We start from the raw sequence: 14,032 nt of genomic DNA, 5'->3' as shown, positions 1-14,032 counted from the left end.
GGGCGACTGATCCATGTACATGAAAGAATGAATGCAGCCATGTATCATGAGATTTTGAGTGCAAACATCCTCCCATCAGCAAGGGCATTGAAGATGAAACGTGGCTGGGTCTTTCAGCATGACAATGATCCCAAACACACCGTCCAGGCAACGAAGGAGTGGCTTCGTAAGAAGCATTTCAGGGTCCTGGAGTGGCCTAGCCAGTCTCCAGATCTCAACCCCATAGAAAGCCTTTGGAGGGAGTTAAAAGTCCGTGTTGCCCAGCGACAGCCCCAAAACATCACTGCTCTAGAGGAGATCTGCATGGAGGAATGGGCCAACATACCAGCAACAGTGTGTGACAACCTTATGAAGACTTACAGAAAACGTATGACCTCTGTCATTGCCAACAAAGGATATATGACAAAGTACTGAGATGAACTTTTGATATTGACCAAATACTTATTTTCCACCATAATTTGCAAATAAATTCTTTCAAAAATCAGACAATGTGATTGTCTGGATTTGTTTCCACATTTTGTCTCTCATAGTTGAGGTATACCTATGATGACAATTACAGGCCTCTCTCATCTTTTTAAGTGGGAGAACTTGCACAATTGGTGGCTGACTAAATACTTTTTTGCCCCACTGTACATTGCAGGGTTTTTAACAAACTTTTTTGCACATTCCTACCTTTTGTTATTCTGAAGAAATCCCTGTGTGTTTGTCTGTGTCCATGTGGGAAAGCAAATCTAAGTAGCTTCATAATTATCAACCAGCTGCTGCAGCTGTAGGGCACTGAAAGGAAAACAGCTGGGTCTGCATTCCTTTAGACATGATTTCCTATTGGGAGTATGTTACCAAAAATTGTATTGAGGGGATCCCAAAATTATGACTTGTATCTTAGTGTAGACTGCTGGAAAAATCAGTGAGCCAATCACACAAGCAGGAAATTATGTTTCTGGGGGGCGTTCTGTACACAATCTGTGTACAGAACTCCTCCAGGTAGCCATATTGCATTTTACAGAAAATTACAGCGGCTACAGATTTAAAAAGGAAAGATAATTTTTAATAACATTCAATTACAATAATAGTTGTGTTGCAATTGTATATGCTATAGTATTATTTTTTTTAATTTGCTATTTTTTTTTCCATGTGGAAATTCCACATGGAAAAAAATTCCACAATTCCAAGTGGAATTACCCTTTAAAGTAATTGTCTCTATCCCACCCATAGTAAAGGTTAAGCAAGTCAGGAAGAAAATTAAATGCCAAACTAGCCTGTCAAATTTGTAAAACTCACATCTTTACAGAAGTTATTAATAAAATAGTCTAGAAAAAAAAAAGGATAAAACATTAAGTGAGATGTATGGGGTTATAGAAAAAACATACACACACACCTTCATGCTGGCTCTAAGCCCGAGAATCGCATGACCGCTGACTTCTTAGCCCTCTCGCAGTGGAGGATAGTGACTGACAGTCACCACTTTCGGCCCCTCCAGCGCTCACTGGAGTGCCAGGCTAGTGGTATTTGATCCCCTGCTGATTTTGTACGTTTGCCCACTGACAAAGAAATGATCAGTCTATAATTTTAATGGTAGGTTTATTTTAACAGTTAGAGACAGAATAACAACAAAAATATCCAGAAAAACGCATTTCAAAAAAGTTATAGATTGAATTGCATTTTAATGAGTGAAGTAAGTATTTCCTCCCCTATTAATCAGCAAGATTTCTGGCTCCCAGGTGTCTTCTATACAGGTAACGAGCTGAGATTAGGAGCACTCTCAAAAGGGAGTGCTCCTAATCTCACCTTGTTGCCTGCATAAAAGACACCTGTCCACAGAAGCAATCGGATTCCAATCTCTCCACCATGGCAAAGACCAAAGAGCTGTCCAAGGATGTCAGGGACAAGATTGTAGACCTACACAAGGCTGGAATGGGCTACAAGACCATCGCCAAGCACCTTGATGAGAGGGTGACAACAGTTGGTGCGATTATTCGCAAATGGAAGAAACACAACAGAACTGTCAATCTTCCCTCGGTCTGGGGCTCCATGCAAGATCTCACCTTGTGGAGTTTCAATGATCATGAGAACGGTGAAGAATCAGCCCAGAACTACATGGGAGAATCTTGTCATGGATCTCAAGGCAGCTGGGACCATAGTCACCAAGAAAACAACTGGTAACACACTACGCCATGAAAGACTGAAATCCTGCAGTGCCCACAGGGCCCCCCTACTCAAGAAAGCACATGTACAGGCCAGTCTGAAGTTTGCTAATGAACATTTAAATGATTCAGAGAACTGGGTAAAAGTGTTGTGGTTAGATGAGACCAAAATGGAGCTCTTTGGCATCAACCCAACTTGCCGTGTTTGGAGGAGGAGGAGAAGGAATGCGGCCTATGACCCCAAGAACACCATCCCCACCGTCAAACATGGGAGGTGAAAACATTATGCTTTGGGGGTGTTTTTCTGCTAAGAGGACAGGACAACTTCACTGCATCAAAGGGACGGGGCCATGTACCATCAAATCTTGGGTGAGAACCTCCTTCCCTCAGCCAGGGCATTGAAAATGGGTCGTTGGATGGGTATTCCAGCATGACAATGGCCCAAAACACACGGCCAAGGCAACAAAAGAATGGCTCAAGAAGAAGCACATTAAGGTCCTGGAGTGGCCTAGCCAGCCTCCAGACCTTAATGTGGAGGGAGCTGAAGGTTCGAGTTACCAAACATCAGCCTCGAAACCTTAATGACTTGGAGAGGATCTGCAAAGAGGAGTGGGACAAAATCCCTCCTGAGATGTGGGCCAACCTGGTGGCCTAATACAAGAAAAGTCTGACCTCTGTGCTTGCCCACAAGGGTTTTGCCACCAAGTACTAAGTCATGTTTTGCCAAGGGGTCAAATACTTGTTTCCCTCATTAAAATGCAAGTCAATTTATAATTTTTTTGAAATGTGTTTTTCTGGATTTTTGTTGTTATTCTGTCTCTCACTGTTAAAATAAACCTACAATTAAAATTACAGACTGATCATTTCTTTTTCAGTGGGCAAATGTACAAAATCAGCAGGGGATCAAATACTTTTTTCCACTCACTGTATGGCATAAAAAGCTTTGGCCATACCGCTCTTAACTTTTGGAGGTGATTGAAGAAAAATGGAGCCACTTTTAGAAAATAACACAAAAGTGAACTTTTACTCTGCACTATACCTTTGTTTTCAGTTAGGACTCATTCACATCAGATGAGTACGAGTACAATGAAAATTCCTTTATGCTAATAACACCTGAGTGCATTTTGCAAAGTTTAAGTGTATTAAGCTTCAGTTTAACATTAACATCTGCTTTACATAGACCTTTACAAATGCACACACAACACCACATGCGTTATCAATTGAGCTTGATGTGAAGGAACCTGTAGTTTAAATGATGCCGGATCAGAATGTTTGCTCTTTGAAATGTATGGGTTGGGCTAGCTGTTTCCAGATAGAGTAAAGGTGACCATTTATAGTGGTTAGAGGCAGTATTGCCAATCCTTCACAACTTTTTTTTTACTGACTAAACCTAGAAAATGTACCACATTTTTTACTGAAAAACCTAAAATTTGACAGAAACTATTAAAAATGAACACAATCAACATTTAAACAATATGTAAACATTAACAATACCCAACACAAGTAATCTGCCTGGCTTTACAATTAAAAAGTCAGCTTCACAAAAATAAGAGCGCGTGACTAAGGCTGGCCATACATTATGCAATTTTCTTTCCTACATCCATGGGTCTCCCGACAGGCAATGCAGAGGGTAAAAATAGGCAAAATAGGCTGCTGTCTGCATACACAGCAGAAACAATGGAGCAGGGAGAGCCCTGAGTCTCGAGAGAAAAGATGGAGAGAAGCCATGGCCAGCCGCACACCTACCTCCCAGTCCCAGGTCCCAGCCGTGGTCCAGGTCAGGTCTGGAGGAGAAAGTTACTCCTCCGCTCTGAGTTCTGGGGCCTCTGCATGTACTTCACTGGTTGCTAGACACCAGGTGGTCTTAGCAACCAGTAATATGACAGCAGCAGATTGTGTGAAGCGACGGCAGGCATCATGGAACTGGGTCTCGGGAGTCCAGACAGAACTAATAGTTATTTGTTTGAATGATGCGATTAAACCACAGGGGGAAAGTCAGATGCCCTTTGTATTTTTATGGACAGATTTCTCCTGTACAGACATTTACGGATGGGTGTTTTTTTACAAACTGTCTGTAAATTTACTGATGTTTGGCAACACTTTTTAGAGGTGCATGCACAATAATAACCTTATGTACCAAAATAGCCCAATGGCTTGGTAACAGCTGGCCACAGACAGCTATATTTTTATTTTCATTCAGCCCGTTGGCTAACATATCGCTCCATCCACACAAGAGAGCTGTGGATAGAGGAACTATAGTATATACATGCTATCATTCACTAAACCTTTTGAAAATAACAAAGTCATCTCTGGTGGTAAGCGAGAATGGACATTACTGAGACTTGTTGAAACACCTCTCTAATAAAAAAAGGTAAGTCTCTGTTCAAGCAATGGTCAATTTCTGCAAAACATAAAAAAGCACCTAAACAGCAGTGATTATGTTCTGAATGTCTTAAACAATGCTTGAAACAGCAGCATCAATTGCCAATGCCAGACTATGTATGTCTGCCTGAGAGTTATATATTGTTATGTTTGTACAAAGCCTTCTCTATACACCCCATGCAGCCATCACTGGCTAAAGCAATAACCCTATATAAAAAAGGTCTGTAGGATTGAGCAAATCCTTCGGAAACGACTGGCATTTGTTATGTCCTCTGGAATAGACTGACCTCGCATAGTAATTTCATTAACTCCTTAAAAGCATTCCGACTATATTAAAAAGTTAGTAATTGCTATGTTTATGTCTCTATTTGATGCTATAAAAATCCGTTTGGGGTTATGATTTCCCTTGTGGCAATTATGTACATTTTCCAGAGGCATAAATGTTAAACCTTCAATGAAAAGTTTGAGGAAAAAGAATTAGGATTTATCAATAGCAGGCTACTTGCATTCTGCGACCATGACAAAAAAATATTTAGCAGGGCCACTATAGTGTAGAATTGAATTTACTTCTTTTTTTTCTTCTAGATCTTTTTTTTTTTTTATAGTGTCAGTCATCTCCAGCCTGGCAATTCAATTTTAGGTACGCGATGAGTTATAGTCTCACAGCTCCTTAGGAGCACTATGCCTTCACAACAAGATATTCTCACCAGGTCCCAGCTCTGCACACCTACTGTGCCAAATGTTCCTTACACTCCCTGGTCGATTTTTCATGTATCACTGCACTTGCAACAGGACCAAAATACCTCCTAAACACACTAAATGGACAATTCTGGTTGTCTGCAATATTCTCTATTTTTTTTTAAATTTAGAATTACTGTCTGACAAAGTTAATAAACAAATTACACAAGAAACGAAAAGCTAAAGGCTAATCACAGTTTAACGTGTCAAATAACTGCAATGTTACAGAAAATGCAACAGAAAATTGGCGGTAAATATAGGTAGGTCATAGGTACTCCATTTGCTAGCAGCATAGTGGGACAAAGTGAACTGCAAGGATATGTTATCTCTGTGAATTTCAATATAGCTGAAAAATTTCTCATAAATTAAAGTGAAAATAAAGCTTCTCATGTGGCGCTATCATGGTTTTACACTTTACATACTGTACATTAGAAAGGTCGAAGAGGAATACTGGTGCACCCAGGCAACTGTGCATTCTAATAAAACATATCCTAATTAAATGTAAACATGAATTAACTAAAAATACAATAAATAAGTTAGAGGTTTATAAGGTCTCCAACTGTTTGTCATTTACAACAAGTTAGATCTGCTAAGAATGTCCGATAGGAATGAGAACTGGTCCTTTTGTTTGGAGAAGAGGGATGTACAGGTAAGCAGTTAAAGGAAATAAAATAATACAGTTCTGTACAGGTGATCCCAAGATCAGAAGTTCCAGGTATCCCTCTGAACCATGGCTTGGATTCAGCTGGTTAGGACCGATACTTCAGGATGATGGGCACTGTAAGAAAAATAAATGAGGCACTGATTGTCACATAAAATGTCTTGAACCTTTCAAAAGGTGATCACTCAAAAGAAAATTAATGTGTAAATTCAGTATCAATTATGCAAAATTTACCAAAAACATAATTTTTATATATTATGAGACACTGACATGTGTGAATTGAATGCCGTTTTCATATGTGGGCGCGACATACGCATGCTTTCTGCGTGCGAGCTCGCGGGGACGGAGGCACTTTAAAAAATGTCTTTTCTTATTGTTTATTTTATTTTTACACTTTCCCTTTAAAAAAAAAAAATTTTTGGATCCTTTTTATTCCTATTAGAGGGAATGTAAACATCCCTTGTAATAGGAATAGTGCATGACAGGTCCTCTTCATGGAGAGATGTGGGGTCAATAAGACCCCACATCTCTCCTCCAGGCTGGAAAGCCCGGGATAAAAAAAAAACAGGGAAATCTGGGCTTTCCAGCTGAGTATATGGCAGTATTTACAACTGCCAGACCGGGCATGACTTCATAACATCGCACCCGGGCTCAGAGTCATAGAGATGACTGGGGACCATCCGTTCCCTGGAAATCTCTATGGTCAACTTCTGACGCAGGTGGATTCCTTCTCCGGCTCGCTGATCGCACTGGCGGACCAGTAGAAGCACTGTAAGGCTGCGAGGGGATGCCCCCTCCCGCCGCCTGTAAGGACAATCAAATGGCTGAACTGCCGCTATGATTTTTCTTATGGTGCAGGGAATCGCCGGCTGAAGAGAATGATACCAGGTTGGTGCCTGTAGGTGCAGGCATCCTCCTGGTATAACCACTGAAATGGGATGACGTCCATGTACGCCCTCCTGGTGGGAAGTGGTTAACTAACCGGTGAAGGGGAAATTACAATAGTCACACGTATACAAATACCATGTGACTGTAGTCATTTCTTAGTTGAAGCGAGTAAAAGGTGTGTAAGCATATAGATGAGTAAAATTCTTCTTCATTGCCAGTGCTGTAATATTATCATTTAAACTTATGTGAGAGGAGCCAAAACTAGTAAATAGGCGAGTAAATTACTGCATTTAAATGAAACATTTTCTATTTTTGTTCTACTGCTCTGTACTCAATGTTCCATTAGCAATAATGCATCTCATTTCAGATCAGTAAAAAAAACTTAGCTTTTTTTACTCCCATGTGCAACAGGCCTCATAGTAGCCATTACTATAAGCTAAACAATCTTGTGGGCTATAAATCTAATCTCTGGATTTTTCTAACAACAGAACAGCAGGTTGTTTTCAGATCATTTTAGAGAACGGGTAAAATAAGTTAGCTAACCTTTAATCCACTAAATGAAGCTTTTTGAATATTACATTCAGTTCACAGCATCCCATACAGAAGATGTAAATAACAACAGTGGGGTATTCATTGGGCTATTTGTTTGGACATTATGGACTGACCAAGCCGAGCCATCAGCTTTCAGTTACATCAAATATAATAAAAATAAAATAAGAAAATAATTTTAAAAACTTTATACTCGGTACTTACCAATAATCACTAGCAGGATGAGAATGAAAACCAAGGCCACTATGGCTTTCATCTAAAAGAACAAAGCACACAAACACGTTTTACTTTAAAAAAAAAATATTTTTTCATACCATATAGCTTTCAAATCTATACAGTTTAAATGTAAAGAATTGGTCTCAAAGCACTAAAGAGGCAGCTACAGTTTTACTAACTTCTGGCAAACTAAAAAAAAGGTTTTGGCCTCTTTCAGACAAGGCTTGCTCCACTCACAGATTCCTTGCTGATCAGAGCAGAGCAGGCAGATGACAGGTCCGTGTCAGGTCGGATTCTGCAGAGCAGACATGAACAAAGCCCACTCTGCTCTATGTAAGGTCAGGTGTAAATTAAACTTGCCTGTCCATTTACATCTGACCACCCTCCGATCCACCTAAAACAAAAGACGAATCCTGATCGGACCCGGAGGTAGAAGGGTGTATACAGACACAAGTCCGTTCACACCTGCCTGTCCATAGGGGTAAATGGACCATCTGAGCAGGCCCAACTAGAAAACTGACAGGAAGACCTGAACAGATCCATCATGTTTTTAATTTTTAATTTTCAAACTTGAAGTTTAATTGCCATTTCTATTACTATAAAATTGGAGATATGAACACCAGGAGTGTCTTTTTTTGTAAATTTGAATCTTATTCTACATCAAGATAAAGGAATAAAGATTATATGGCATGTATGTACATGTCAAACACACAGTAAATGTATGGGAGGATATCTGAATTTAGGAATGGGATTGTAATGAGTCAAAAAAATGGGGTAATCCACATTATTGTAAAGATAGATAGATGATTATATATATATATATATATATACACATACATACATATATATATATATATATATATATATATATATATATATCTGCATAGAAAGATGGGGGTGGGAAAACAGCAGTATGCTGAACTTTCCTGTGAATTACTGTACAGGGGAGGGGGCTTGTCAGCACAAGTCTGATCACTGGAGGACAGACAGGTAGGCTGTTCTCCCAGCAAACTGACCACACTGGGGTCGGTGTGCTCTCAAAGCTATCGTGGTCATTTTTAAAGCAGGGGGACTGGAAGGAACATCAGGTATGTCACACAAAGGAAGCAATACAAAGAGAACAGGATACTTTTTAACAGTACATGGTACAACAGACAAATATTGTGAATATAAAATGCTGGGGTAACATATTTTGTACCTTCATATTAGGTAAAATGGCAAAGCCTTTGTTGTTATATATTTAGAATAAATAAATGCTCACCTTACATTCCCGCCACCACATTTGTCTTCTGAGTTGTCTTGCTCTGCTACTGAAAGCTGTGGCGTTATCTGACAAACTTTCTATACGACATAAAAAAAATAGAAATCCAACAAAAAATGATTATAACAAATTCTGAAATAAAAGGTTTAATGCAACAGCTCTATATGTCATGAAGTGCATTTCAAGGGAATATGTTTTTAAATTAAGGCAAACTATTGGCTTTATTATCTTTCAAATTTATGTAAATACAGTGCCCTACAAAGCATTTAGACTCTTGATCAATTCTGTCATTTTACTCAACTCCACCGGTTTTGGGGATGATCAGGGATTTTTTTCTACACTGTTATTTGCTTGTACAGCGATGATCACTGTATAAGCAATAGTTTTAGCGGTCATGGATGGGTTAACATTCATGAATAGCTTTGCTTATGGTTGTGATCTGTGATTGGCTACAGCTGATCACATGGTACAGGTATAGCCAGGTACCATGTGATTGCTGTGGGCTAATCAAAAATCACTTTGTTGCCCTGTCCCAACTTTTTTGAGACGTGCTGCTACCACAGTTTCAAAATTACCTTACTTTTATCTTAAAATGGTACATTTTCTCAATCTAAACATCTGATATACACTGCTCAAAAAAATTGAAAGTAACACTTTTAAATCAGAGTATAGCATCAAGCCAAATAAACTCCTGGGATATTGATCTGGTCAGTTAAGTAGCAGAGGGGTTTGTTAATCAGTTTCAGCTGCTTTGGTGTTAATGAAATTAACAACAGGTGCACTAGATGGGCAGCAATGGGACGACCTCCAAAACAGGAATTTACAGGTGGGGCCCACTGACTTTTTTCCCCCTATTCATCTTTTCTGACTTTTCCACTAGTTTTGCATTTGGTCCTTAACCCATCAGCAGGACCGGTATCTGCTCCTTTGTGCAGGAAGAAACAGGATAAGTACTGCCAGAGCTCTACAAAATGACCTCCAGCAAGCCACTGTTGTGAATGTCTCTGACCAAACAATCAGATACAGACTTCGTGAGGGTGGCCTGAGGGCCTGGCGTCCTCTATTGGGCCCTGTGCTCACTGCCCGGCACCATGGAGCTCGATTGACATTTGCCATTGAACACCAGAATTGGCAGGTTCCTGTATTTTTCACACATGAGAGCAGGTTCACCCTGACCACATGAAAGACATGAAGGGGTCTGGAGAAGCCGTAGAGAACATTATGCTGCCTGTTTGGTGGTGGGTCAGTGATGGTCTGGGGAGGCATATCCATGGAGGGACGCACAGACCTCTACAGGCTAGACAATGACACACTGACTGCCATTAGGTATCGTGATGAAATCTTTGGACCCAATGTCCGACCCTACGCTGGTGCAGTGGGTCCTGGGTTCCTCCTGGTGCACGACAATGCCCGGCCTCATGTGGCGAGAGTATGCAGCCAGTTCCTGGAGGATGAAAGAATCGATACCATTGAATGGCCCCAATGCTCACCTTACCTAAATCAAATAGAACACCTCTGGGACATGTTTGTGATGTTTCGGTCCATCCAATGCTGTCAGGTTGCACCTCAGTCTGTTCAGGAGCTCAGTGATGCCCTGGTCCAGATCTGGGAGGAAATACCTCAGGACACTATCCATCATTAGGAGCATGCCCTGACATTGTCAGGCATGCAAACAAGCATATGGGGGGCATACAAACTACTAAATACAATTTTGAGTGCTACAATGAAATTTCAGCAAAATGGACTAGCCTGCTGCATCATTATTTAATTTTTTTGGGGGTGTCTTTGAATTCAGCAGTCTGTCTTTACACAGCGTCTCAACTTTGTTGGAATTGGGGTTGTGGTGTGAAGGGGGAGGGAAGAGACAGTTTTAAGGACAGTTATGTGTAAGCTTGAATTCTACTTTAAAGGCAACTAGTGTAAAGGGTTGAATTTTTCTTATTATCAAACTTCTGTAATTTCTTGACCACCAGCACTCAGAACGAGAGAGATAGAACCTGCCCCAGACACTAATTAGGATCTGCCACTTGAATGTGATAATAAAGAACATGCTGATAGCATTCATAACTGAATTATGACCTTAAAATGGTGCTTCTATTTCATTATATAATCAGCAGATGAGGGGGGGGGTTATGTTAACAATATAGTGTGCTGCTGTAGTAGAGGTTAAGGAATTGTTTGCAGTGTCTGTATCACAAGACTGGCTGAAATTAAGTACAAATCATTTTGCAGGTAAAACATTACTTCATTCATATGTATTTGTGGCTGCTTTCCTGTAGTTTAGCTTTAATAGAGAAGCAGGTCTTGTAGATCTTTCAACAGTCCATTTCCATGTTCCTAAATGTTTGTTGAACCGCTTGAGCTCCGGAAGGTTTTACCCCCTTTATAACCAGGCGCTACATTAACTGGTAATTGCGCTGTCAGCAACACTGTATGCAAATTAAACTTATATTGTTTTTTTCACACAAATAGAGCTTTCTTTTGGGGGTATTTGATCATCACTGTTTTTATTATTATATAAATGAGAAAAAACAAAACAATATTTCTTTCTGCTATAAAACATTCAATAAAAAATAAATTATATATATATATATATATATATTTTTTTTTTTTTCTTGATAAATTTAGGCCATGTAGGTATTCTGCTACACGTCTTTGGTAAAAAAAAAAAAATCCCAATAAGTACTGTATAAATGAAATTGGTTTGCATGAAAGTTATAGCGTCTACAAACTATGGTATATATACTTGAATGTTTATTTACGAATTACAATTTTTAAAGTTTAATTTTTTTTGATACTGTTAACGCTGGAAACAGGTGGAGTAACCGGAAACAGGTAGCGATGTATGGGTACACCGCTGTGCCTGTAGGAGCTACAGCTTTGCAGTTTATGTACTGCAGCAAGTTGGCAACTGGTTGTAAAGTCACATCTATTAATTACTTTCATCTTCTCTGTTTTAGGTCCATGTTTAGTGTAATGTGTGTGTTTTTTTTTATTCTAATCCTAAATACCTTCTTTGCACAGCGCTGTTGTGCGGTCACGTGTCCTCCCTCCGCTTTCCTTCCCAATCTAAGGGAGAACAGTGGGAGGGGCTGAGATTCCCTTCAGACGTATGCAAGATAGCGGAGGGAGGACATGTGACTGCACAGCAGAGCAGTGCAAAAAAGGTATTTAGGATCATAAAAAAAAATAAATAAAACACACACACTTAACATGGACCTAAAAAAGAAAGGACAAAAGTAATTAATCAATGTTACCTTACAATCACTGGAGCAGCTGCAGGGAAATGGTTTTACTCAAGGCAGGAGGAGGGAGAGAGAGGAGACTGTTTGACCACATTAATATGTATCAGCAGTCATGATTAGTGTGGTCAGTTCAAACAGGCTAACACAGGAACAGGCAGGATATATATATGCTATATATCCTGCTTTGAAGGGACAGGAGCATTTGTTTTCAAGTTACAATCACTTTAACCGCTTCAGCCTTGGAAGATTTTACCACCTTCCTGACCAGAGCACTTTTTGCGATTCGGCACTACAACGCTTTAACTGACAATTGCGCAGTCGTTCGACTTTGCACCCAAACAAAATTGACGTCCTTTTTTTCCCACAAATAGAGCTTTCTTTTGGTGGTATTTGATCGCCTCTGCGGTTTTTATTTTTTGCGCTATAAACAAAAAAAGAGCGACAATTTTGAAAAAAATGCAATAATTTTTTACTTTTTGCTATAATAAATATCCCCCAAAAATATATAAAAAACAATTGTTTTCCTCAGTTTAGGCCAATATGTATTCTTCTACATATTTTTGGTAAAAAAAAAAAAAAAAAAATCGCAATAAGTGTATATTGATTGGTTTGCGCAAAAGTTATAGCGTCTTCAAAATAGGGGAGTTTTATGGCATTTTTATTATTATTATTTTTTTTTTTTTTTTACTAGTAATGGCGATTTTTTATCAGGACTGTGACATTATGGCGGACACGTCGGACAATTTTGACACATTTTTGGGACCATTAGCATTTTTACAGCGATCAGTGCTATAAAAATGCATTGATTACTGTAAAAATTTCACTGGCAGTGAAGGGGTTAACCACTAGGGGCGATCAAGGGGTTAATGTGTTCCCTATTCTGTGTGTTCTAACTGAAGGGGGAGGGGACTGTGTAGGGGAGATGACAGATCGCTGTTCATACTCTGTATGAACAGACGATCTGTCTGTTCTCCCCTCAGAGAACCGGGTTCTCTGTGTGCCCCGAGCGATCGCGGGAGCCTGGCGGGGATCGCGACCGCCGGGCACTCGCATCGGCTTCATGGGCGAGCAGGGGGCGCGTGTGCTCCTAGTGGCCAAATCTAGAAGCAACGTAACATGACGGCAATTCGCGGAGCCGAGCCATGTTGCCGCAGTACAACTGCGGAGGCTGGTCGGCAAGCGGTTAAAGAAAAGAACATCTTAAAAAATTACTAGATAGCAGTTAATATTTCACATTTATTCTCACCTGACTTGTCCTGTAGTTCATCCAGCCTCTCTCCTCGTTCTATCACCTTGGTGATGTTCTCTTGCATAACACCAATCACTTCATCCACCTGGTTCTGTGCGCTGCAAATATACAGTTTTCATCAGATGAACATAAATCACATCCATATTAGAGACTTTGCATTGCAAAATAATCTGTTTTTATTAAGGTATAGGTTGCTTCCATGTGTTTTGATTTATATGGTCTTACTGAAACAACGTAAAGCTATCCATCCTAAACAGAACAGTCAACATAAAATGATTTAATAAATGTATATATTGATTAAAAACATTCATGCAAGTCCCATAAGGTACAATTTTTTTATTACAGAAATTGCTTAGATAATGAAAAACAAATGACTGTCAGATCGCACGGATCAACACAAAGACCCAGAGAGAATTTTAATAGATTCCCATCTGTCATTCCATGCATGTCCTGCCTTATTTCAATCTGAGAAAGCAAAAGATTAATGCTGGGTACCACAAAACTGGATCAAAGTAGCTTTGGAAAAATAGATACGGGCCAAAAATACGTCAGAAAAATTGTACTTTGAAAAACAGCCCCTAGAATTTCTAGCCACGGTCATCTTTAGTAAAGCCAGATTATTCATGTAGCATTTCCTTTCTGGAATCCACCTGCACCTAGCTCAAATATGCAGGAAGGAGGGCGTGCTTAGCTGCGAAA

The 14,032-nt window shown here is 39.7% G+C and overlaps 1 protein-coding gene across 3 annotated transcripts in view; it reads right to left on the bottom strand.

Annotated features, from left to right (window-relative positions):
- Window positions 1–572: 572 nt before the first annotated feature.
- The window catches only part of VAMP4 (vesicle associated membrane protein 4), a 77,090-nt gene continuing 63,630 nt past the window's right edge, over window positions 573–14,032 (bottom strand). For 2 of the 3 annotated variants that reach the window (XM_073593234.1, XM_073593235.1), the window contains exons 5-8: window positions 13,331–13,431; window positions 8,840–8,919; window positions 7,567–7,618; window positions 573–6,042 (exon numbers count right to left, since the gene is read on the bottom strand). In XM_073593234.1, the coding sequence (XP_073449335.1) occupies window positions 6,014–6,042; window positions 7,567–7,618; window positions 8,840–8,919; window positions 13,331–13,431 (262 nt within the window). In that variant the 3' untranslated portion in view covers window positions 573–6,013. The remainder of the gene's footprint in view (window positions 6,043–7,566; window positions 7,619–8,839; window positions 8,920–13,330; window positions 13,432–14,032) is intronic. The other variant, XM_073593233.1, reaches the window with a different exon arrangement.

The sequence above is a fragment of the Aquarana catesbeiana genome, linkage group LG07, assembly GCF_042186555.1.
Source record: "Aquarana catesbeiana isolate 2022-GZ linkage group LG07, ASM4218655v1, whole genome shotgun sequence".
In the NCBI taxonomy this organism is placed as follows: domain Eukaryota; kingdom Metazoa; phylum Chordata; class Amphibia; order Anura; family Ranidae; genus Aquarana; species Aquarana catesbeiana.
The sequence above is the reverse complement of the archived record's forward strand: the minus strand, read 5'-3'. Positions and strand labels throughout refer to the sequence as shown.